Source organism: Muntiacus reevesi, chromosome 5 (genome assembly GCF_963930625.1).
Source record: "Muntiacus reevesi chromosome 5, mMunRee1.1, whole genome shotgun sequence".
In the NCBI taxonomy this organism is placed as follows: domain Eukaryota; kingdom Metazoa; phylum Chordata; class Mammalia; order Artiodactyla; family Cervidae; genus Muntiacus; species Muntiacus reevesi.
The window spans coordinates 77568756-77594887 of NC_089253.1; the positions used below are offsets into that span (position 1 = coordinate 77568756).

The window sequence follows — 26132 nt, forward strand, 5'->3', positions numbered from 1 at the left end:
CAGAGCGCAGGCGCGCGGCTCCCGGTGGCCCACGAGACCCTAGCTGCTAGTCCAGGCAGACGCCAGAGGTCCGATCTCGGCGAGGATGGAGCCATCGAAGGTGGGAAAGTTCAGCACCACCGACAGGGGAAACGGGCTGCGCGCGTTGGCACCGCTGCGGCCGGGAGAACTGCTTTTCCGCTCAGATCCTTTGGCGTACACGGTGAGCAAGGGGAGTCGTGGTGTCGTCTGCGACCGCTGCCTTCTCGGGTACGTATCGCCCTCGCCCATCTGAGTGCACAGCAGTGCGGGGTCCGGGATCCCGGGGACGTAGCGGGCCAGCTCTCCCCGGACTCTCTCGGGCCGTGGCTGCACTAGAACTCCGCGGTGTTGCCCAGATGCCCAGCCCCGCACTTCCCTTAGACGCGCGGCTCCCCGAGGGCACCTCGCGGCAGACGGGTCCGCCTGGCCGTCGCCTGAACTGCCGCGGTGGGTGGCTGGAGGGACCCCAGGCTCATCGCCTGCTGCTGTGCAGGGCACAGCTGGACCCGCTGCAGGATGGGTTGGGGAGAGCCGGTGGGCAGACTTAAGAGGAAGCGTTGAGTCGTGGGTAGTTTTGCTGGGGAGCAAAAAAGGTCTGCGTCCTGGGCTATAAGCTTCGTTGGTGCAGTTGCGGAAATCACAGTTGGCGGAGGCAGGGGTGAGTGGGAGCAGGGATGGTGTAAATCGGGATCACAGCGGAGGCCTAGCCAGGAAAGTACTGAGCTTGCAGGAGGCGGGAGACTCTTGGTGTTTACGGAGCACTTCCTGTGGTCCAGATTCTGTTGGGCGTGTTGATAAGAAGATGAACGGACCTTCCTTAAGAATCCTTAAGGACCAGATGAGTGAGTGAGATGATTAATTACAGTGTATCAGAAGGGCTGAAATTGAGATGCTTCCCAGGGGGCGCTAGTGGTAAAGAACCCGCTTACCAATAGAGACGTAGGAGACCTGGGTTCGATCCCTGGGTCGGGAAGATCCCCTGGAGGAGGGCATGGCTACCCATTTCAGTATTCTTGCCTGGAGAATCCCATGGACAGAGGAACCTAGCAGGCTACAGTCCACAGGGTCGCACAGTGTCGGACACGACTGGAGCGACTTAGCACACGCAGGCTCTGTACAGTAGGACCATAGGTTATTGAGGTTCCATAGTGTGCTTTGCATTTAGTAACTGTGCAGGCAGCTCTAATTCTTAGCCATCTAGCTAGATGCAAGAATTTATGTGACAATGTTTTATAAGCCTGGACACATTGGACCAATGTAAAGTGCTATGCGACAGCAATTTATGGAAATGTGTAACATAATATTTATGCACAGTCATAGGAATTGTATTTAAAGAACAATTGTTATTGAGCTACTATAGGTCAAGGAGAAAAGCTCTGTTTGAAATGGGCAGGATGTTTTTTTTCCCAGGACTTCTTTTCCAGACCTATTAAGCTGGGATTGGGATGGTGGAGGTGAGGGGGTTAAGTGCAAAGCTTAAGTCAGTAGCTTGACCATAAATACTGTTATGTCCTTATTTGGTTCATAATTGACAAATTTATTTAATTTCATATTTGAAAGTTACTTAATTGTATTTTATTTGTTGCTTCCTAACGTAATGATCACAGTAACAATAACAAAAATTCGTTGAGAACACCTTGCATAGTTACATAGTTTCTGTAAACTATGTGGTTGAAAACAATTCATTCCTTTCAAGTAATGAAATACTGAAGGCTTCAGCGTTGAAAGGTATAGATCTTTGATTCTCATTCAAACAAGTTAGAAAGCTGGGCTTTTCCTCCTGTTCAGTCCTTTGGGGGGTGTATCTAGAGTTTGAATGCAGTCCAAAACAGAGAATTTTCATTTTCTTAAATCCTACAGCATTAATTGGGGAAGATGTGGGGCATCTTGCAGATAAAACCAGACTGCCAAGATATTCTGTAGTTGGACTAGAAAAGTTTTGTAATAAATACAGTATGACCAAGTATTAATTAAATTATCAGAGCTAAACTTGAGTCACAAGACAGATGAAATCATAATCATTCGTTTTCCAAAATAAACTACAGCCCTTCGTATGTAGCGTGCTTCTTGATTTACCATACAATTCTGTTACTGCTATCACTTATTTTTCTTATTAACAATAAGTGTAATGATTTAAATTTTTTAAAAAAGGTTTTTCATGAAATAGTATTGGGGAGTTGTCAGCATTCTTTTAAAGTTTGGCGGAAACTCAGCTCTGAAAATGGGCGGGAGCCAGGGGAGTTCCATAGTTAAAATTGCACTGCAGAAGTAGTTGGAGTTGGGACTCCGGGAGTCCGTGGCCTCTGATGCTGCCTGGTAACTCAGGGTTCTGCAGCATGTGTTACCAGCATCCTGACAAGGGGCTGCTTGGGGAACTGGTTATTGCTGGAAAGTTGCTGTCTCAACTATGCTTCTTTGTGATGCTAGTTTTTATTTTTGGGGTGTGGGAGGGGATGTGCTGCGCTGCAAGGCTTGCAGGATCTCAATTTCTGGACCAGGGACTGAACCCAGGCAGTGTTCAAATAGTGTGTAAAAGGCATTCCCTGGGTTTATAGCTGGTTTTCTGAAATATACCAGCACCAGGTGCAAATGAACTGCTGCAGTATTGTAGACTCTTCCTGAGGGCATGAGCTTGGAAGGTGGAAAGACTAGCGAAATCCTCTCAAGGGTCATAAAGCCTTGAGAAATGCCTTGAAATCAGGATTTGCAGATTCCTGGGCAAGGGCTAATGGGTTTACTGGTGGGTCAAGGACTTGGAATAAATAAAATAGAAGGATTGATAATGAGGTGGGTTGGGAAAGGTCTCATTGGATATGACTTCCATTTTTCTTTTTTTGAGTGGGAGTTATAATTCCTGTTTCTTTTGCTTCTTCCTTTTCTTCTGCAAGGAGGTTTGGGGAAGGGCTGTATGTCAGAGCCCTGAGCCTGAAAACATTTGGTCCATGTGAATGCCACAGCAGAGGACGTTCTTAATCAGACAGCATGACCTGCTTTGTGGATAGCAGTAAGTTCTCCTTCTTCAGAGAGCCTGGTGCTTGTTCAAGGGCTCAAGAACAGAGCGACCATGGAGACAGGGATGGAGGCTGGTACCTGGACCTCAACAGTGCAGACTTCCTCTCACCACGGCCATCGTGGCTTCTACTGTTACAGTTTGTAAGGGATCCTGAGTTCCCCAAATGGCAGCACACGTCTGGGGACAGCCAGCTGGCCAACTGGGTTGGGTTTTTATTTTAGACCCTTTTGTCATGAAGGGATCACTGATTTGTTCTCATTGGAACACTCATGTTTTTCATTGCACTTGGATTTGCCTTTTCTACTTATGCTGCGTCTCTTGAGACCGTATGACATCTTCTGTGAAGGCACGGTATTCCTCTCAAGGTTGCCTCTGACCTTCAGAGAGAGGGAAGTGAAGCAATGGGCTGGTTAATACCTATGGTTTGACTGCTCTTGATTTATGCTGTCATTTGAAGCAGCTGATTTCATAGACGTGGTTCTTAAACTTCAGTCTCAGAATTCCTTTACTCTCTTAAAAATTATAAAGATTTCCTAGGAGGGTTTTTTAAAAAATGTACTTAGGACCCTGAAGAGGTGTAAAGGAAACCATAACCTCATAAATAATATGGTTATATTTGTTGATTTTGCTGCTTAAAAATATAAATTGATAAGTTTTGAATTTATGTATAGTTGGCCATCCCTGGATCAAAAAATTTTCAGGGGACAGAAAGATTACAGAAAGTTCCAAAAGGCAAAACTTGAATTTTCAGTGTGAAGGCAACTATTTACAGACCATTTAACTTTTATTTACAACTATTTCCATACATTTATGGGGGTTCCCTGGTGACTCAGATGTAAAGAATACACTTGCAATGCAGGAGACCTGGGTTCAATCTCTGGGTTGGGAAGATCCCCTGGAGAAGGGATTGGCAGCCCACTCTAGTATTCTTGCCTAACATACATTTACATTGTATTAGATTCTAGAGATGATTTAAAGTATATGAAAGGATGTGTATAGGTTCTGTGCAAATAAGATGCCATTTTACATAAGGGACTTGAGTATCTGTGGATTTTATTATTGACAGCATCCTGAAACTAGCCCACAGCAGATACCAAGGGACGGCAGGATTTAAACATAATAAATCATTACATTTTGACAAGTTTTTTAATGAAGTGGATTATATTTTCAAAGCAAAAGAAAACTTACTGAGAAAACTTGCTTGTTTTACATTTTTGAATATCTCTTTAATGTCTAGCTTAGTAGAAGACCCACAGATTCTCATCGCTGCTCCTACATTTAGTGTATTGTAAAATCATACTTCATTTAGCTTCTAGAAGACTCTACTGTGTACTATGAGAGGAAGAGAAGAGAACAGACGAAAAATGTCTTATTATCAAAATAGTTTTGACCCTGTGGGCCTCCTGAAAGGGCTTCTGAGTCCCTGGACCATCCTTTGAGAGCCTCTGTTGTAAAACACTGTACATGTCTTATAGCATTTGGAGAGTCTGGGGTTTCTTCTTTAATGTTTGTTGTGACCCACAGATAATATTTGACTTTGGTTTTCGCATAATCTGCCAGGATGTATTGGGATCAGGAACTGAAGTATAGACTTCGTGCTTGTCTGTTAAGATGACTCACTTCTCACTCTGGCTGGTTCTGGTTGTTTAAGAGTCAAAGGATTTGGATGGTGATTAACCTTGATTTTCAAAGGAAAGTAAGAGCCATTTTCTACTTACTTGTTACCATAATATATGTTGATTGAAAGTTATTATTCAGTAGGTAATATTTACTGTCACTTATTAAGCAATGGCAGGGGCTTCCCAGGTGGCACCTAGTGGTAAACAACCCGCCTACCAGTGCAGGAGACATAAGAGATGTGGGTTCGATTCCTGGCTTGGGAAGATCCCCTGGAGAAGGAAATGGCAACCCACTCCAGTTTTCTTGCCTGGGAAATCCCACGGACAGGGGACCCTGGAGGGCTACCGTCCATAGGGTCGCAAAGAGTCGGACACGACTGAAGTGACTTAGCACGCACTAAGCAGTGACAGGCATGATTTTAAGCACTTTACCTTATGTACTGCTTCATTTAATTCTCATAATGACTCTGAAACGGTGCGTCCATTATGTTCCTTATAAGCACAGATAGGGACTGGAGAGCTTTTATACCTTTGTAGACTGTAAATTGGTGTGCTCCTTTGGAGGGTAATTTGGTAAGTACCTAGCAAAATTGAGCACTTTGATTATTTTGACTCTATTTTAGGGGATTCTGACAAATAAAAATAACATTGGTTGCACAGGGATACTTAGCAAAGCATTTTGGTGATGAAAAGAAAGGGAGAGAGAATTTTAATGTCCATTAACAGGGACTGGTTAAATTATGCTGCAGCCGTATTGTAGAATACCACGTGGCTGTTAAGACTGAAGTGGATCTGTTTCTGCAGATGTGGATGAATGTCAATAACACATTACTGGGTAAATAAAGTTGTAGAACAATGTATGTATTTGAAAATCTTTTTGTATATGTGCCTGTGTATAGCAAATTTCTGGAAGAACATCCTTCCAGATGTTAGAATCATAAGAATTATCTTATGATTACTTTTGGAGAGTGAGATTTGGAGAGGGGGAAGATATCCCTTAGTCCTTTATATATTTTGTATTTTTCAAAGCTTGTATCATTTTTTGTAATTAGAGATTTGAATAAACTTTGAGAAAATCTTATGTTTCATTTGAAATTGTAAAAGGGTGGTATTGCTTGGGATGAAGATGTTTTTGAAATATTTGCCAGTTTATGTCTGCTTTTTTTTTTTTTAAGTTGCATTTGAAAAAGGAGAAAGAAATGGCAACCCACTCAAGTATTCTTGCCTGGAAAATTCCGTGGACAGAGGAGCCTGGTGGGCTGCAGTCCATGGGGTCGCAAAAGTGTCAGACATGACTTAGTGACTAAACAACAGTCCCTTTCTTTGTAAAAAAATATGTATGTATACACACATGTAAACAAAAATACTGTTTGTGGAAGACATAATGCCAAAAAAGAAAATTTCAATCAGCTCTGGTTTCTACTTTTGAAATCTTGTAGCTGAAGAATGTCTTTGCTGTTTGACTTTTGTAGAAGACAGGGTTTAGGAAGTATGCAGGTTTGTGCAAATATGCATGTATGTACACATACATGGGCTTTTCAGGTGGCGCTAGTGGTGAAGAATCCACCTGCCAATGGAGAAGACGTGGGTTCAATCCCTGGGTTGGGAAGGTCCTCTGGAGTAGGAAATGGCAACCCACTCCAATATTCTTGCCTGGAAAAATTCCATGGACAGAGGAACCTGGCGGGCTGCAGTCCATGGGGTCGAAAAGAATCGGACATGACTGAGCACACACACACATACACATATAATACGTATTTTAGAATATGTATTTTAGAAGTCATGAGTTCACATCAGTACTTTCAATTCAGATTTGTCTCCTCAGGGCTCTTTATACTTTTCTTCATTCTATAATCCTTTCTTCCTCAATGAGAACTCTGACCCTTGAAAGCCTCAGCATATTTACTCACTTGCTCAGTTCTGTATATCATCTAAAATTGTTTCAGAATTGCTTTGCCCACATTGTTACCAAAAGGACCAGTATGGAATTTGTTTGGGATTTCCCCTTTCCTTCTACTCTGCCAGAGACTGAGAATATATCATTAAATACTGTATTCGTTTTACATTCTTTCTTTTCGTCCCCCCTTCGGTATATTTATTGGTATTTATTAGAAATACAGTTGAATTAATTTGTTTTACTTTGCTTTCAGTTTTGGTTTTTCTCCCTTATCCTTTTGATTTCATTTTGTATTTTGAATATATGAAAATTCATATGCTTCCAAAACTCAAATTATAAAAAAGAGAGATGTCACCCCTTCCATATTCATACTGTTCTCCACTCCCACCCCTTGCCGGTAACTAACTTCATTGTTTTCTGGTGTATCTCTCTCTCTCTCTCTGGTAAAGAGAAGCACATCTATGTGTGTGTGTCTTATTTTCCATTCATATACAAAAGGCAGCATAGTGTATTTGCTCCTTTGCACATGCTTTCTTCACTTACATAATCTACTGGAAATCACTCCGTGTTTACAGAGATCTTTCTTACTCTTTTTTATTGCTCTGTAATACTCCATTTTATGAATGTACCACAGTTTCTAATTTTTCTATGCTTGTACATTTAGGTAATTTTGAGTATTTTGCAGTGGTGAGTAGTGCTGTCATGAACAACCTTGCACATAGGTATTTTCATATTGTTGCAGGTGTATACTCAGGGTAAAGTCCTAGGAGTGGGATTGCTAGGTCATAGTGTGAATACCTTTGAGGGTGAGGGTGGTACCGTTTTACGTTTCCACTAGCAGTGTATGAATGGTTGTTTCCCTCAGTTTTGCAAACTTAGTATGTAGTCAGAGTTTTGAATTTTACCAATCTGATGGGTGAGAAGTGGTATCTTAGTATATTTTTAATTTGCATTTAAATTGTACTCTCAAAAAGTTACTGTGTGTCAACAAAATGTAACTAATTTTGCATATACTTACTATGATTGCACTTTGCAATTCAGTATACCCTGTACTATTAAGTTTATGTATGTTAAAGTAAAGAGCCATTTTCCTGAAAAATAATTGTTTTATCAGTAGAGTTAAACATCTTTTCATATGCTTAAAGGCCATGTTGATATCTCTTTGTGAATTATCTGTATATACCTTTAGTCGATTTTTCTGTAAGACTTTTGTTCTTTTCTTTCTATTTTTTTTGTCTATTAGAGATATTAGATTTATGTTTGATAAATATTGCAAATATTTTCTTTCTGGCTGTCACTTGTCTTTTAACGTTTCTTGTGATAGAGCAATTCACATATGTTTTCTTGTAGAACTTGTTTACTGGGTTAGCCAGCAAGTTGTTTGGGTTTTCCCATAGCTGCTTATGGAAAAACCCAAAAGAATTTTTTTTTAATAAGTACAAGGAAAAAAAATACAGTAACTTTACAATGGGAAAACTTGGCAGGCATTATTTAAACAGGTAATCAAAGTATCACCAGAGCAGCACAAATTGACATCATGTGCTTCTTGATACACCCTGAACAGGACACAGCAGCACTTTTGTGATGTATAGATGCCAGAACATGCAATCTGAATTTAGTTGTGAGGAGACTTCAGTAAACCCAGCTGTGAGTACATGTTAAGTCACTTCAGTTGTGTCCAAGTCTTTGTGACCCCATAGACGGTAGCCCTCCAGGGTCCATGGGATTCTCCAGGCAAGAATACTGGAGTGAATTGCCATGCCCTCCTCCATAGGATCTTCCCAGCCCAGGGATCAAAACTGTGTCCTTTGTGTCTCCTGCAATGGCAGGCGGATTCTTTACCACTAGTGCCACTTGGGAAGCCAGCTGAGGGAGAGTCTACAAAGTAACCAGGTGGTGCCCTGTGAAAATGTCAAGGGTATGAGTGACAGGCAGAGACTGAAGAACTCTCAAAGGAATTCAGGGAAGCCTGGCAACTAAATGCAAGTGTGACCCTGGCTAAAGAATTGGACATTTGTGGGACAACTGATGAAATTTGAATAAAACCCATAGATGTGATAAAAGTGTTGAATCAGTGTTAATATTTTGATTTTGTTAGTTGTTCTTTAGTTTTGTAAGATACTAACATGGGGAATCTTTATGAAAGACACCTGAAAATTCTTTACTATTTCTTACAACTTCTAAAAAGACTGATAAAAATTAATCTGAAATTAATTTCAAAATGAAAAGTTTAAAAATAATGAAAGCTTTATCTTTTTGAGATAGATAATGGATGATGTGACAGGCTGTCTGAAGTAATGGAATTGGGAGGTATTGGGGAGTTTAGGTTATGTAAGATTGGTTATGTATTGATAATTTCTGAAGCTAGTTGATGGGGTTTTTTTTTATTATACTGTTCTCTCTACTTTGGGGAATGCTTGAAATTTTCTATGAAAAGGAAAAAGGAAAGGAAAGGAAAAGAGTCCTTAAGTGTCTGCTCATTCTTGGCCAGTTGTATTTAAAAGTGAGACACCGAAAAGTTTTGGGTTAAAAAAATTCTAGGCATTTGTATGTACAGATTCTTTCCCAGTGGATCACTATATATATGGTCAGCTGGTGTCTCACAGCTGTCAAGGCTATTCTCTGAGGCTGGTCAGTTTTTGTGGGAAGGGATTATATCACTTAGGGTTTGATCAGAGAAGCAGAATCCTTGAATGACAGAGGATAAGGATTATAGAGACTAGAGTTGACATGATAGGTTGATAAAGATACTGTTGTTGTTTAGTTGCTCGATTTCATCCAACTGTTTGCAACGTAGTGAACTGAGCATACTAGGCTTCCCTGTCCTTCACTATCTCCTGGAGTTTTTGCAAGCTCATGTGCATTGAGTTGATGCCATTCAACCATCTCATCCCACTTCTCCTGCCCTCAGTCTTTTCCAGTATCAAGGTCTTTTCCACAGAGTCAGCTCTGCATCAGGTGGTCAAAGTATTGGACTTTCAGCTTCAGCATCAGTCCTTCCAATGTATATTCATGGTTGATTTAGGATTGACTTGTTTGATCACCTTGCTGTCCAAGGAACTCTAGAGCCTTCTCCAGCACCACAACTGGAAAGAATCAATTCTTTGGCATTTAGCCTTCTTTCAGTTCCAACTCTCACATCCGTACATGACTACTGGAAAAACCACGGCTCTCACTAGACGGACCTTTGTCGGCAAAGTGATGTTTCTGCTTTTTAATACTCTGTCTAGGTTGGTCATAGCTTTTCTTCCAAGGAGCAAGAGTCTTTTAATTTCATGGCTGCAGTCACTCTCTGCAGTGATTTTGGAGCCCAAGAACATAAAGTCTCTCACTGTTTCCATTTTTTCCCTGTCTGTTTGCCATGAAGTGATGGGACTGGATGCCATGATCTTAGTTTTTTGAATGTTGAGTTTTAAGCCAGCTTTTCAAGTCTTCTCTTTCACCTTTATCAAGAAGCTCTTTAGTTCCTCTTTGTTTTCTGCCATTAGGGTGGTGGTATCTGCATATCTGAGGTTATTGATATTTCTAACCAAAATGATCACATGGATCACAGTCTTGTGTAACTCAGTGAAACTATGAGCCATGCCATAAGGGCGACCCAACACGAATTGGTCATGGTGGAGAGTTCTGACAAAACATGGTCCTCTGGAGAAGGGGATAGCAAAGCACTTAAGCATTCTTGCCTTGAGAACCCCATGAACAATATGAAAAGATGCTATTGTCTCTGCTTTATGTAGTGGGCCTGAAAACTTGGTAAGTCAGCAGAACTGGAATAAAGATAATCTGATATCAAGTGGAAGAAAGGAAGAACAAATTGGAATCCAACTAGAACTAATGGACCATTGGAACCTGTGTCTATCATTGCCTTCCCCCTCAATGACACCGATGGCCTGCAGAAATTGCTGATGCTCTTTGCCACAGTACTGCTTGCCTTGAAGAACGTTCCGGAAGAGATACGGTGGGAATTGTTGGAGGAAAGAGCTTGCCTGATGCCCCAGGCCATACAGTGAGCCTTTAGATGAGTGACAGTGTATACACGCTGCAACAGTGCGTGGTACCTACACAAACTTTCAGAATACAATGTCAGCTGCTGCACTTCTGCCCTCCAAATCTCACCATGTCTTTTTGGGCAACCTTCGTCTAGAATCACACAGAGAGGGAATTTTGGTAAATATAGTTTGCTATGTTGCTAAACTGCAGAAGCCACCACAGGTCACCCCTTGTCATCTGTACATACTTCATTTAACTGTACTCAACTGTACTTAACAGAAAAGTGCAAACTCACTCTCCCACCTGACTATTCTTTGCACAACTGAAAACACTAGCCCTCTCCCAGAAAGAGTATCCAAAATCTCTTTACCCATCTTTGGGTGATTTCATTCTTCTTAGAGCTGAATCACATTCTCCTTTCAATAGTCTATAACTTTGATATCCAGGAATTACTGTGATTCTCTGAGATCCAACTGTCTTCTCCATTGCTATATAGGCAAGTTAAAGGAGGATGTGGGAGGAATCATCACGTTTGCCTCTCACCAACCACTGATGGTAGCATTACACCCTCCAGAAATGCAGTAATGGTTTTGGTTCAGTGTTTAGGAGGGTAAAGGCAGTTCTAGTGGCTTCCACTTGAGCCATAGGAGCCATTAATACATGGGTTAGGGAATGAGTGGGGATTCTAACAACTGTTGATGATATTCTTCCCAAATATGCATTCTAGAACTGGAGACTGTAACCGTGAGGTCGATCTGGGGGCTTACCAAGCCCACTGTGAAATGAATCTGAGCTAAAATCCTGTTGATTCTCTGACTTCCACAAGCTTCTATTTCTGAGAGATTGGACCAAATTTTGGTTCTGGGCTAGTGTAAAGTCATCCTTGTAAATGGCTGTAGATATCTTTTGGGAAGTCTAGGAGGAAAATTTATGTTATCCATATTTGGCTCTGTGGTAGAGTTCTTCAAGGACCTGACCTTCCCTTCTCTCAAGGGGCTCTGGATCTGTGAAATGGTTCAAGTCTGGGATTTGGTGGGAGGAAAGGGGGCCAGAAGATAAGATGGTTGGATGGCATCATTGACTTAACGGACACGAGTTTGAGCAAACTCCGGGAGATAGTGAAGGACAAGGAAGCCTGGTGTGCTGCAGTCCATGGAGGTCGCAAAAAGTCAGACACAACTGAGCGACTGAGCAACTATAGCACTTTATTTTTTCAGTGATTGAACTCTTACTTCTGTTTGCCAGACCTGGAAGTTTTCTCCGTATGTTAATCAGGTAAAACTTCAGTAGATTGCCTTTCTATTTCAGTTCTAGGGACACAGTGATTAATTAGGCTATGTCAAAGATCTCTGCAGTTCAAATCTTTCTGGTTACTGCTTTGGCTGTCTTTATAGTATCTACTCCCACCTTCTCTTTGGTGACTGAGTACTGTCATCCCTTCTACCATGGGGCCCCACTGTCCCCCATTCAGTTTTGGGAGCCCTGTTTGATGGCAGGAGTTCACACTTTTATTCCTGGCCTCTGGCGAATAGCCACCATGGAGCTCTTAAGGCAGGCCAGGGCTTCTCTCATGCTGGTATTTCTTTTAGCTTGGTGAATGGCAAGTTATCGGGATCCTTCCTGGGATGGTTCAGGGGTAGGTAAGCAAGTCTTACATATTAAATCCACTCAGCATTGTGATCTCACTAAGCCATCAGATAACTTCCTCCTCAGTGTGTATAACTTCGGACATTGTAGTTTCATTTAGTGTGGGTCACCTTTAGATTGGAAAAGACTCGGACGCTGGGAAAGATTGAGGGCAAGAGGAGAAGGGGACGACAGAGGATAACATGGTTGGATGGTGTCCCCGACTCCATGGACGTGAGTTTGAGCAAACTCCGAGAGAGTGAAGGACAGGAAACCTGGCACGCTGCAGTCCTTGAAACCGCAAAGAGTTGGACACGATTGAACCACTAAATAGCAACAAACTTTAGTTCAGCTCTCAGCCAACCAAGCAGACTGTTAAGAGTCATTTCCAGCTGCTTGAGCCAACCTATTGAGTTCACAGTCTTGGCTCCACATCAATAAATCCACTCATATCAATACATTCAGCTCAATCCAGAATTATTGGGACTTCCCTGGTGGTCCAGTGGTTAAGAATCCACCTGCCAATTCTGGGGATGTGGGTTTGATCCCTGGTCAGGTAACAAAGATCCTACATGCCATGGGGAAGCTGAGCTCATGTACTCTAGAGCCTGTGTTTCACAAGAGAGGCCCTTGTGCCACAAGACAGACCACGTGCTGCATCTCGAGAAAGCCCACTCACCACAGTGGAGACCCAGAGCAGATGAAAAAAAATCCAGGGATTTCCCTGGTGGTCCAGTGGGTAAGACACCAAACTCCCAATGCAGGGGACCTGGGTTTGATCCCTCGTCAGGGAACTCTATCCCAGTTCAGTTTAGTTCAGTTGCTCAGTCACGTCTGACTCTTTGCGACCCCATGAACTGCAGCACGCCTGGCCTCCCTGTCCATCACCAACTCCCAGAGTCCACCCAAATCCATGTCCATTGAGTCCATGATGCCATCCAACCATCTCATCCTCTGTCGTCCCCTTCTCCTCCTGCCCTCAATCTTTCCCAGCATCAGGGTCTTTTCCAATGAGTCAACCCTTCACATCAGTTGGCCAAAGTACTGGAGTTTCAGCTTCAATATCTGTCCTTCCAATGAACACCCAGGACTGATCTCCTTTAGGATGGACTGGTTGGGTCTCCTTGCAGTCCAAGGGACTCTCACATGCCGCAAAGAAGTCCCACTGCAGCCAAATAAATGAAAATAAATAAATATTTTTTAAAAATCCAGCTTTATCTTTTTCCTGAACCCAACACTACAGCACTCTTAGCATCCTTTCCCTTATGTGTTTCTCAAGTTTTTGTTGATATAAATTGGCAAAATCTTGCAGTTCTTTTGGTGTGTTATTCACCTCCAAATGGGTCACATTTTTTTAGCTTTGTCCTTGGGGTCCAACCAGACTCGAATCTGGCCATTGATCTAGAAACCCTCAAAGGTGGTGAAAGTAGTTCCAGAGAGGATCAGTAGTCCTTTATAAGGCACTTGGCATAGGGAAGGCCTTTGCAGCTTCTTCAGGCAAAGGGAAACCAACCTCTTCAGAGTACTTTACTGGTAAAGGTGATTCAACATAATTTGGGAGTTCAAGGTGCCAAATTTCATGAGTATCTGCCCAAATGTTTGCTTTGCATATTTGGGCCCCACTCCTTACCCGTCAGTTCTCTAACTTTATGTAAGAGTTAAACACATGAGTTTGGAAATTCAGCTTATGTTGTCATCCAGTTCTTGCTGAATGTGGTCTGTGAATCAGTAGCATCTCTGCCAACTGGGAGCTTGTTAGCAATGCAGAGTTCTCTGCTGCACCACAGACTTACTGAGTCAGAATATGCATTTTCTGTGTGTGACTTCAAGATATCTGTGTAACTTGTATTTACATTAAATTAAGACTGATTTCTATAAGCACTTTTAAACTTTTTAAGTTCTCAGCAGTCCAATATTTGGATAAATATTACGTTTGAGATTATTTTGGGGATTTTTATGGTTTTTTAAACTTTTAAATCTATATATACATCTAAAATTTTTGCAGGTTAATGTTTTAGATGATTTCTACTTTCTATTTGGGAGTTCTGCAAGCAGTCTTAATTAGATGTGATGCTCCCTCTGGTGGACAGTGGATGAAAAGCATGCAGACATTTTTCAGGATACTGAGGGGCTTGGTTTTTGGCTATTAAAGCTTAATGTGGGGACTTCCCTGGTGGTCCAGTGGTTAAGAATCCTCCTTGCTAATGCAAGGGATGCAGGTTTGATTCCTGGTCAGGGAACGACGATCCCACATGTGGTGGGGCAACTCAGCCCACATGCTGGAACTACTGAACCTGCACACCACAACTAGAGACTCCATGTGCTACAACGAAAGGTCCCACCCGACGCAGCGAAGATTGCAAGTGCCACAACTAAAGACCCAGTGCAGCCAAATGAATGAATAAATAGTTCCCGACCCAGGGATTGAACCCCTGTGTCCTGCATTACAAGCAGATTCTTTACTGTTTGAACCACCAGGAAAGCCCAAAGAAATAGTAAAAAAAAAAAACTTTTCCCTGAGTGATCATCTTCAGGACCCTCCCTTCCAAACTGTTCTCAACCTCTGACGTTTCCCATAACGTTTGTTTTGAATTTGAACCAAAAATACTCCAACCCGAATCAAATTTTGTCATAATTATCTATATAAAATTCACCATAATGAACAAATGGGCAAACTGATATGGTAACAGTGCCTTATTTTTTTGTTTGGCCATGCCACGAGGCTTGTGGGATGTTAGTTCCCGGACCGGGGATTGAACCCAAGCCCTTGGCAGTGACAGTGTGGAGTCCCAACCACTGAGTCATCAGGGAATTCCCAACAGTGCCTTTTTAATAATATTGATCATGTTATTCACATTGAAAGTCAGAAAATCTTGTCTGAAACTGGTAGTTGAATTTGTGATGATATGGGAGGAAAATTGTGCCTTTCATCTATTTATAATGGAATTTATTACTATGAAATATTTTGTGCAAATAATTTTCCCCCTATGTTTTGCTATAATAATTACTTACTAGGATGAAAATAATAAATGTGACTGGATGCAATGACCTTTTCTTCTATATCACATTCTGATCTTAGAACTCAAATGGTTGCTTTTCCAGGGGCATAGTTATATACCTAAACAGTTCCTTTTCAGTTCACCCATGTGACAAACACCTTAGACATTTTGCTTTAAAAGTAAAAGTTGTCAAAACCATTACTTCGCTTGTCTGAATCCACTAAAAAATTGCCTTTTTAAAGTTAGCTTGTTGCCATTTTACTATTTTACACATGGCCTATTCATGTTCAGTTTAAAATACTTAAGGGCATTTATAGTCCTAGATTAATGTTGATTTTTATTCATTACTTAGGTTGAAAATTATGATGTTATGAAGTTCTCTGGTTTGTTTTGTTGTTGTTGTTAGCCATCAAGGCAAAAACGATGAGAAAAATCTCATAAGGGAATAAAGATAGATTGATAGATCAATAGATTTGGCTTCATGAAAGAAGAACTGTCTTATAATGGAAGCCAAGAAACTGAGGGAAATATTTGTGACACAGAAAGGCATATATCTTTAATATATAAAATTCATTCATAAATCAATAAGAGAACTGGGACCTTCCCCCTCTTTGTTGCAGTCTCTAAACAGTTGTGAGCCTCAGATTTCTCTGGGAGATTTTCTGATTCCTAGGTTCTCAACATTGTCTACCCATTGGAAGCAGCTGAGGAGCTTTAAAAGAATACTGATGCATGGGTCCCACCCAGAGATTCTGCTTTATTTGGTTTAGAGTATGGTTTGAGCATAGAAATTTTAAGACTCTCCAGGTTTTTATAATGTTCAGTCTGTGTTGACAACTACTCTCTTTTTCACCATAACTAACTCTCTTCTTTGTGTCTTTAAATTCAAGGGCTAGGGTGAAATTGACACAGCTGGGTTTAGTCGAGCTACTTAGGATACCATTAATAATTCTGCAGTTGAATTTCAAACTGGATATTTACATTAGCATGTTCCATTCATATTTAAATAATCATCATATGTGAGGCAAGCATGTATTAAGTTGTGTTTTTAATTTGAATGGTTGTGATAGTTCTCACAAATCAACTTCATGAGTATATAAAAATTTAATTCTTGTTGGCATTTTTCAACTACTGTGTTTACTCTTGTTAAGAAATAGATGTTAATTAGAAAGATTGATGTTGTACAGGTGATCAAGAAAAGAATGCTTGGATATTTAGGAAATAGTTTCTCTGGACAGTTTTTTATTTTTTGACTATGATATTAGATAGTTTAGGTGCTGAAAACTTAAACATTTTACAGAAGACTTTCTTAAAATCTATGAAACATTAGTGTTCACTCCTTGTAAAATTTACTTGGAGAATTTTTAAAAATATCCAGATGTCTGGGCCACAACTTTAAAGCCCTACAGGTAAGGCTGATGCATAGGTAAGGCTGAACTGAGAACTTTTAGGAAAGGGGGTGGGGAAAGATATAAGTAAATATAAGTGAAAGAGATAATAGCTATGGGGCATAACTAACGGAGAGATACATATAGACTCTATGCATGTCTGATCAGTCACTTTAATCATATCTGACTCTTTGTGACCCTATGGACTGTTGCCCACCAGGCTCCTCTCTCCATAGGATTCTCCAGGCAAGCATGCTGGAGTGGGTTGTCATGCCCTCCTCCAGGGGATCTTTCTGGCCCAGGGATTGACCCCGTGTCTCTTATGTCTTCTGCATTGGCAGGTGGGTTCTTTACTACCAGCACCACCTGGGAAGCCCATAGATTCTGTAGCAGATCATTTTGACTATATTGGAATGTTATTTGTATGGAAGGTTATAGTGAATAAGGTTGGAATAGATTCTGGAATACAGAAGGCCTTGATGGTCAGGCTAAGTAATTTGAGCTTTATTTTGTAAGTATAGAGGAGTTCATAAATGTTTTTGAGTGGCAATATGAAATGTATAAAAGTTGAGAAGACTTGTGCAGGAGAACTGGTTTGGTGAATGTGACTGGGGAGAGATGTGGAAAGACTGGAAATAAGGATTCCAGTTAAGGGAAAATTTCCTTTACTTATGTATGAAGTAGTGAAGGCCTAAGTTAGGAGGGTGTTAGAGAGCCTGGAAATAAAACAGATCCTTTGAGAGAAGAGTTGATACAGTTTGTTGACTGATTGTCAGGCGAGGGAGAAGTAAAAGATGAATGCAGGATTTTGGCTTTAATTGTTGGAATAATGACACTAGTAGTAATGACAGTGGTGCCATTTGAAGTCATTGGTGTGGCTGAGGTCCTCAGGTAATAAGTTACTGAACAAAAGATAGTACTGTTGAGGACCAAGCTTAAGAAAAATCAGTTCTCAGGGCTGGGAGACAAGAGAAGGTTATTAAATAAGGTTATAGTGCCCTTTTGGGGGGCTTAGGGTTTGAGCCTCAATTTTACTATTTTTGAAATGAAGGGGGCTTGAAATGAAGGGATTGAATGATTTCTGACATCCTTTTGAAACTCTTCTGCAATTCTTGAGATCACTCCTGTATTTGTTGCCTCTTCCTCCTTTTTTTTTTAACAGCTTTATTGGGATATAATTCTTATACCATATCGTATATTCAGTGATATAACATAAAAGACCATTTTTTTCCCATTTTTAACTGTATAATTCATTGGCATTAAGTACATTGAACTGTTACGCAACCATCTCCACAATTTTAGCACATTTTCAACACCCCCAAAAGAAACCCGGTACCTTAAGCCTATCTTCTACTCTAAACAAACAGAGGAAAACCTTAAGATTTAAACCCTTGAATTCAGCTTGTTTTCCACCGCCCTGTAACCAAATGAATTCACAGCCACCTAGAAATCACTCTCAGTTCAAATCAGCTCCTTGCCATTTTGACCCGCTAGGTGGCAGTGTGGGAACACCAGGTAGGAAACGTGAATGGCGGACTCTATCTCGTTTCTGTTTCTACACAGCTACAACAGGCACTACACAATTACATCTGTTTGTGGTAGTCGGTGTGGTTGCTCTGCAGGCACCGACCCGAAGACTTTGCTAATGCCGAATTCTGTCTTTACCAGTCAACCGCGTTTCCAGTCACCTAGACCTATCTTCACAGTCCCCTCCGGATTCTGTGTATCATTTGCTAAGTCCAGTGCCTCCTTTATCATTTTCATTGCTCTGTATCTTGGAATCCTGTTCAGTCTTCAAGCCAGTGTTTTCATTTTAGCTTTCGGCCCCAGTAATTCCTTGGGTCTTTTTTTCACCTTTCCCGTTGATTTTCCTTCTTCCTCCTAGTCTGAACATCCTCTGCGATAGTGATTCTTGACTTTGCTCTTACAACCACCTGGGGAGCTTTAAAACATCCTGACGCTCAAGCTACACTCAAGGTTAAATCAGGTTCTGTTAAATCAGAACCTTTGGAATTGGAACCCAGACATCATTATTGTTTAATCTCTAAATTGCCTACTAAATATTTTTGTCATCCTTTATCTTTTATACAGTCTATGAGGAATGAGCTAATTTAACTAGATCCACTCTAAGTTCATAATATTTCAGTATTCCAAGTGATGTATGTCTTGATTTTTTTTTCTTCTTTGTCTGTTACTAGTTCTTTTCATTCTTATCCGAAAATGTCTCTTTCTTTCCTGTGTTCCCACTGCCTCTGGCTTAGACAGGCTCCTGTCTCTGTCAGTACCCCCCTCTACCCAAAGAGTACCAGGAAAATACGAGCCATTGAACGAAGTGGGGTTTATTAATTCATTGCAATGAGAAAACTCAGACCGTGGGGGAATTGTGGGGTGTCTCAGAGGATGTTGGAAGGGATTTGTTATAGGATTTGGCTTGTATTTGGCAAGTGGTTTGGAGAGGGCTCAAGGAAGTAAGACTTTGCTTGAAGTTGGATGTGGTCAGGAAGCTGGGCGATTCAGTGATTTAAATCTTACCTAGAAGGCAGGAGGAATGAATTGAGGCTACAACTATGATTGATAAAGAAGCTGCAGTCACCTGTGTTAGCCAGGATGGGGAATGTTTGACCATTTTTGTGGCTTGGACATTGTTCATGTTTTGTGTTCATGGTTACAGAGAGGTCTTTTTTTTTTTGTCTTGATCCACCTTTGCCACAGAATATCTTTGTCTGACGTTGATGCTTGTGGAATTACCTTCAACAGGGGGACACCACCCACTAGCTATGAGTGTTGGGCAGCTTCTAGCACTGTGTCTACAGCCAACACCTGAGATGTTTTCCTTATACTTTAACATTTTCTCCTTCCCTTAATTAGCCAAAGTTGATCGTGCCAGGCTGGCTCTGACAGTGAGGGGCAGCTTCTTTCTAGAGCAGTTTCTTAGACGACTGTATCTTTTTTATAGATCTTCCCTCTTTCTGTTTGCTCTGTGCAGTACTGACATAATAGTCTCCCTTAATAAATGTCCCTTCAATGACTGATTCTTAGCGCTCTCAGATTAGCAAGTGGTCCTGTCTTATCCGGCCCATCTCTGCTCAGCCTTACCTCCCAGCGTACCTTCTATCTCGGTCGGACAGATTTCCTCTGATCCTCGGGAGCCAGTCATTCTCCCCTTGCTCTTGCCTGCTGTCACGTGTGTTGTCTTTGCTAGTTTTGTGAGTTAAGGGAAGTGACTTCCTGCTCTGACCTTTGCTTTCTTCATCTTGAACACTACCTCTCAGGTATTCTTAGAATGAAAAGAGATAACATGTCTGAAAGTATTTGGTACGTAAGAGGTGTTCATACTTACTGTTCTTGCTCTCCTCACTGATTTCCTTCATTGATCTGAGGTATTAGGTAACATTACATAATTTAGTTCCCAAGTTGGTTCTTACTAGATTTTATTTCGCATTTGGTTTTAGCCTCCTTGAGGACAAGGATGTAGTCTTATTTTCCTGTGAATTTCCAGGGCCTGGCACAGTTCTGAGCATACAGGGATGCTTCATAAGCGTTTCAGTTTCTGCGATTTACAGGGTTATCAGAGCCCTGTGTCTACAGCCAGCTCCTGAGACGTTTTCCTTATACTTTGAAACTTTCTCCTTCCCTTATGTAGTTAATATGCTCTGTCGGTACTACCAGTTAAGAGAGCTAGTATATGTTGGGCCCCAGGCTGAATTCTTTTTATCAAAATTATAATTCTATGTAACCACCAAGAAGTTTATATCAAAATAAATTTTAATAGGTGAGTATTTAATTTACCTGTTAAAGATGACTGAAAGTTCAAAGAAAGTAAATTTTAAACATAGATAACTTCATACCAATGAACTTTTACTCTCTGCCTCAGCCTACATGTAGTCAGCTACAGAGATAATTTTAGTTTTTTTAAAAAATTGAAGTATAGTTGATTTACAATGTTGTGCCAATCTCTGCTGTATAGCAAAGTGACTGAGTTATACACATGTAGACATTCTCTTTACAGAGATAATTTTAAATAATTATTTAATCGTGTATAATTTTTAGTGTTGATCTTTCATGACTCTGTGTCTTTGAGTGACACAAGATAATGAAATTCTCTGATTTCCTATTATTTTTATTTTTGAATGATTTTAATGATTTTTAGAGTATTTGATTTTCAGCTTCTTTAGTTTACTCTCAAGTTGCTGTCTAATAAGGCACACTTCTCTTCTGTCCTTTCTCTTTCTCTCTAGTTGTTAAGTTTGGGTCTTCTGTCCTTTTTCTTTCTCCTGAGTTGTTTAATTTTGGGCACCTTAACCCCTGGACTTTTGTTTCCTCTTTCATAAAGTAAGGATAATATCTATGTCATGTGATCTTTATGAAAGTTAAATGAAAGAACACATCTGAGAGTACCTAGTATAATGCCTGGAATATTGCTGTTTCTCAAAGTATGACCCACAACCATCAGAATGAGCTAGCAGTGGGCTTATTTTAAAATTTGTTTTTCTGTGTTTCTCAGAATATCTACCATTTTAGGCACAGTAGTGTACATTCTTACTAGACTACCTGGGTGATGTAGCAAATTTTAAGACATGCTTGCCTGCAGGATAAGAACACATTCCTTATGGAATCTGTCTTTTTGCCTACTTTGACTTATTGGCACTGAAATTTGATAATACTAGGGTGAAATAAGTATTACTTGAATGTAAATATTTGCAGCATATCTCAGTAACAGCCTGATTAAAGTTTTTACTATTTTTCTCTATGCTTAGCTCTGACTTTTTTCTTGGCAAACTTCACTTTTATCTATCTTAACTTTGCTTTTTGATTGATTTTCTTGAACCTGACCTTTTAATGTTGGAGATCTATAGTAAGATCTTCTGTTGTCTTTAGTTAAGATGTACAACTCAAGCTAGCAGATGATTCTAGAAGTCTAGTTTAAAATGGCTATGTAAGAACTGTCTTTAGTCATTAATTTATCAGTCACAGAATGAGTAACTTGATTTAAATATAACTTGAAGTCCACCCCTTAATGAGCAGGATTTAGTGAGCAGTGCATTTGTGGATGGTCAATTTATTGACAGGTCAAACGATTCATGTACTGGGCATCGGAAATGGAGAAGCATAGTAAGTGGCAGCTATATCAGAAACTGAGCTTAGTTTTCTGCAGCAGACTGACACCTTCTGAAACTCTTTTCTTGTATTTTGAAGCATCTCCTATTTTTTCCTTTTCCTTTCAGTAGATCAACAGATTACTCAATTACCCTGTTTGTTAAAGTGTTACTCTTTTCCATGTACTCATAGCATATATCTTTTATTCTGTACTACATTGTATTTTAGTTAATTATTTGAACTTGTATTTATTATATAATTTTCTGTCTCCCCTGGAATCTCTGATTGTAGGAACTATGTCTTTTAGTACTGCCAATATATACCAATTCTGATGATTCTTCCTCATATAAATTAAATTCCTAAGTATAGTTTTCAACCTTATTTTCTTTATTTTTCTTTAGTCCAGGTAAGTAATTTTGTTTTCCTGTCTTGGAGACTGTGATCCTCTGCCTTCCTTCTAGGTGCGGCGGCCATCCTTTTTGAAGAGTGTTAACACTCCTTCTCCTTTCTTTCAATGTTGTCATTTGGAGAACAGCACTTTGTTTTGTCTTTAAGGCTTTTGATCATGGATGAGAATGAGTGTGATGTGTGGACGCCTTTTGGGGGGAGCCGTTACTCTTTTTAGGGAAGCAGTTACTCTTTTTTGAGATTAGTTTTTAATATTTATTAACCTGTTTGTCTACATGTGTGGTAAAAAAAAATAGCTCTGTACTTGGGGCAAGGAGATTTAAGTTTGAGTCCTTCTGTTACTTGTCAGATTTGTGACTTTTCACTTGCCTCATCTGATAAGATGATAGTTCCTATCTATATCCATGGGATTATAGTGAAGATCAATTTATTATAGTTAATATTATATACCAAAGAATTATGTAAATGTGGCATATTATCAAATTCATCACTTGCATCCCTGAAATGGCTTTTAAAAAAATGAAAGAACTGGCTTTTTCTGTTTTTGGCTGAAGCATTCAGAAGTTGGTATAGTTACTTGTAGGTGAATGTCACCTATAATGAATCTGTTATTACTCATTCTAGAGGAATTTCAACCTGTTAATACTTATGTCATACCTGTTAAGGAGCTTTGTTATCAGATACATTTTGGTTCAGATTCTGGTTTTGCCATTTACTAGAATTTTCCCTGATGCTCAGCAGGAAAGAATCTTCCTGCAATGCAGGAGATGTGAGTTTGATCCCATGGGTCGGGAAGATCCCTGAGTAAAGAAAATGGCAACCCATTCCAATATTCCTGCTTAGAAAATCCCAGGGACAGAGGAGCCTGGCAGTCCATTAACTCGCAAAGAGTTGGAGACAACTTACTGACTAAACAACAAAAACAACGCCATTTATTTATTTTATTTATTTATTTATTTTTTTGACAATGCCATTTATTAATTGTATGAACGTGAAAAATTACTTGCTGAACCCAGTTTCTTCGTTGATAAATGGGGTTGATAGTAACAATAACAACAATAACAACAGGACCTACCTTATGAGGTTGCTGAAAGAAAGAAATGAGAAAACCTATGATAAAGTATCCAGCATCCAGTGCAATGCCTAAGGTATTATTTGTGGTTGATAAGTAAATAGTAATAGTGATAGATGGTACCACACTTATGGCAGAAAGCAAAGAGGAACTAAAGAGCTTCTTGATGAAGGTGAAAACTCAACATTCAAAAAACGAAGATCATGGCATCCGATTCCATCACTTCATGGCAAATAGATGGGGAAACAATGCAAGCAGTGACAGACTTTATTTTCTTGGGCTCCAAAACCACTGCAGACGGTGACTGCAACCATGAAAGTAAAAGATGCCTGCTCCTTGGAAGAAAAGCTATGACAAACCTAGATGGTGTATTAAAAAGCAGAGACATTACTTTGCCGACAAAGTTCTGTATAATCAAAGCTATGGTTTTTCGGGTAGTCATGTATAGATATGAGAGTTGGACCATAAAGAATTCTTCGGCTGAATGCCGAAGAATTGATGCTTTTGAACTGTGGTATTGGAAAAGACTTGAGAGTCCCTTGGACTGCAAGGAGATCAGAGCAGTCAATCCTAAAGGAAATCAACCCTGAATATTAATTGGAAGGACTGATGCTGAAGCTGAAGCTCTAATACTTCAGCCACCTCATGCGAAGAGCCGACTCATTGGAAAAGACCCTGATGCTGTGAGGAATAGAAGGCAGGAGGAGAAGGGGGCGACAGAGGAAGAGATGGCTGGATGGCATCATCAACTCAACGGACATGAGTTTGAGCAAGCTCCGGGAGATGGTGAAGGACAGGGAGGCCTCGTGTGTCCGTGGGGTCGTGAAGAATCGGACACTCCGAGAGACTGAACAGCAACAAAATGGTGAGAGTACATATAGAGGCTGATGATATTTAACACTTCTAGAGTACTCGCCATGTCAGGAACAGTGCCAAGGCTTTCGGCGTCATTATCTTATATAGTCTCACAAAATCTCCTGAGGTCTCTGTGAAAGTGTCAGTCACTCAGTCGTGTCTGACTTTTTGCGGCCCCATGAACTGCAGCCCGCCAGGCTCCTCTGCCCATGGAATTCTCCAGGCAAGAATACTGGAGTGGGTAGCCGTTCCTTTCTCCCCGGGATCTTCCCGACCCAGGGAGTCCAACTCACCATCTCCTGCTTTGTAGGCAGATTCTTTACTGTCTGAGCCACTGGGGAAGCCCATGAGGCCCATGAAGTAGATATTCTTATTATTCCCATTTTATAGATAAGGGAACTAAAATTTAGATAAGTTCTAACTTGCCCTAGGCATCCAGCTAAGGCTATTATTCCTGAAGTCAGAGCCCATGAACTTTATTATTAATTAAGCTTTTCTTTCCTGTTTGAAATTTGTCAGATGTCAACAGTAATTATACATTCTGTGATGTAATAAAATCGACGATAAAATAATCTCTCGTAGAGATTAGGGAAAATTGTACAGACAAGATTGAATATATAAAACCCTTTCTTGTAATGTGTAACTAGCCCAGTAGTTTAGAGATTTAGGTCGAAAGTTATGTATTTTTTGTCCTTCATCTTAAAGACTTTTTTGTGAATAGCATCAGTTAAAATAGTGAAAAAACAATGATCCATTTATTAATATATGGAATATTATTTGTAATTAACCACAAACTACTTGGACTGCATTGAGACTTTGTTTTTATCACAAAGACCCCAAATAGCAGAATGACTGAAAGGGGGAGAGAGAGAAAGAGAGAAGAGAAGAGAGAGATACAGATTATTATGTTTTCTGTGAATGCTCATTGCTGGTATTTATAAATATATATATTTTTTCTCTGTTGTGCTGTCTTATTTGCTCCATGCTCTGGAGCTGATGTGAGAGTCAAGACTGTATGAGAGAACATAATTACATAATTACACAACCTTCTTTCCCATAAATGGTCCCTTAAGCCTTTAGGTCAGCAATAGAGATAACTTAGTGGCTGTTCTTGTAAAGAACAAAGAAGTTCTATAGTTTTGTTTTTAGAGAAAGCAATCTTTGTGTGTGCATACAACAATGCTTTGGTAAATGCTGTGTATTTAAGGGAAGAATAGGGTACCTTTGGGGGCTCAGTGAGTATTTTGATATTAGTCTTAAAGCATATTTTCATGCTGTGAATGGTAACTTGTGATAAACTGATGCTCTGGGTGTCTTAATGGTTGTTCTTTTCATCGCCAGTTTAGTATGACTCATTATGTAATGCTCTTTAATGTTTTGCTTGAATTAATGTGAATGTTTTATGAGAATACCAGATTTCAAGGACTTATCAACAGCTTAATTCTTAGTTTAATGTTAAAGCGCATCAACTGAGGTATACATATCATCAAGGGAGAACTCCTCCTTTCATTGCCTTAACTTAAAAAGGAACATTAGAAAAGAAGTCATGTGGGTGCAGTAGAAAATCAGTTTTGTTGCTCTGAGCAGTAAATCCTCTCTAAATGTACAACTGGGTTTTGTTTAGGTTCAAGAGAGGGCCAGTGAGATCAATCTGGTTGCGTAAGAACATATGGTCTAAGTCAGAAGAAACCTGAAATTTGGGGTAACTAGTTTTATCTCTTTGGGAAATCTACTTACAACCATAGACTCGGGAATCTTAGAGGTTCCCTGGCCCCCCTTTGCTTGTGGTGTAATGTTTTCTTCTCTATGTTCTTGACTGGCAGTTTTCCAGGATCTTATTGGACATTTCTCCTAGTGAGAAATATATGACTCTGATTTTCTTGCACTTGAAATTGGAGTAATACTTGTTTCTCACTGTCTCCTAGGTTATTGTATTTATAAAAGATGTGTAGCTTGTTACCTTAATTTTACCAGCTGAAGTTCTGTGTCTCTTAGTTCAGGGGCTGGCCACATCTTTAGAAAAAGGTGCTGCACTGAGGTTGAGTAGCTGTTTATCCTAGGACATGTGAGAGGATGGGTATGTGTGCCTCTGACTGAGCGTTGTGGAGAGCCTATCTTGGTTGTTGCTGCTTATGCTTGGCCATGAT

The 26132-nt window shown here is 40.2% G+C and overlaps 1 protein-coding gene across 1 annotated transcript in view; it reads left to right on the forward strand.

Moving 5' to 3' along the window:
• The window catches only part of SMYD3 (SET and MYND domain containing 3), a 701156-nt gene continuing 675024 nt past the window's right edge, over nucleotides 1-26132 (forward strand). The window contains exon 1 of the mRNA XM_065935584.1: nucleotides 1-249. Within this exon, the coding sequence (XP_065791656.1) occupies nucleotides 86-249 (164 nt within the window). The 5' untranslated portion in view covers nucleotides 1-85. The remainder of the gene's footprint in view (nucleotides 250-26132) is intronic.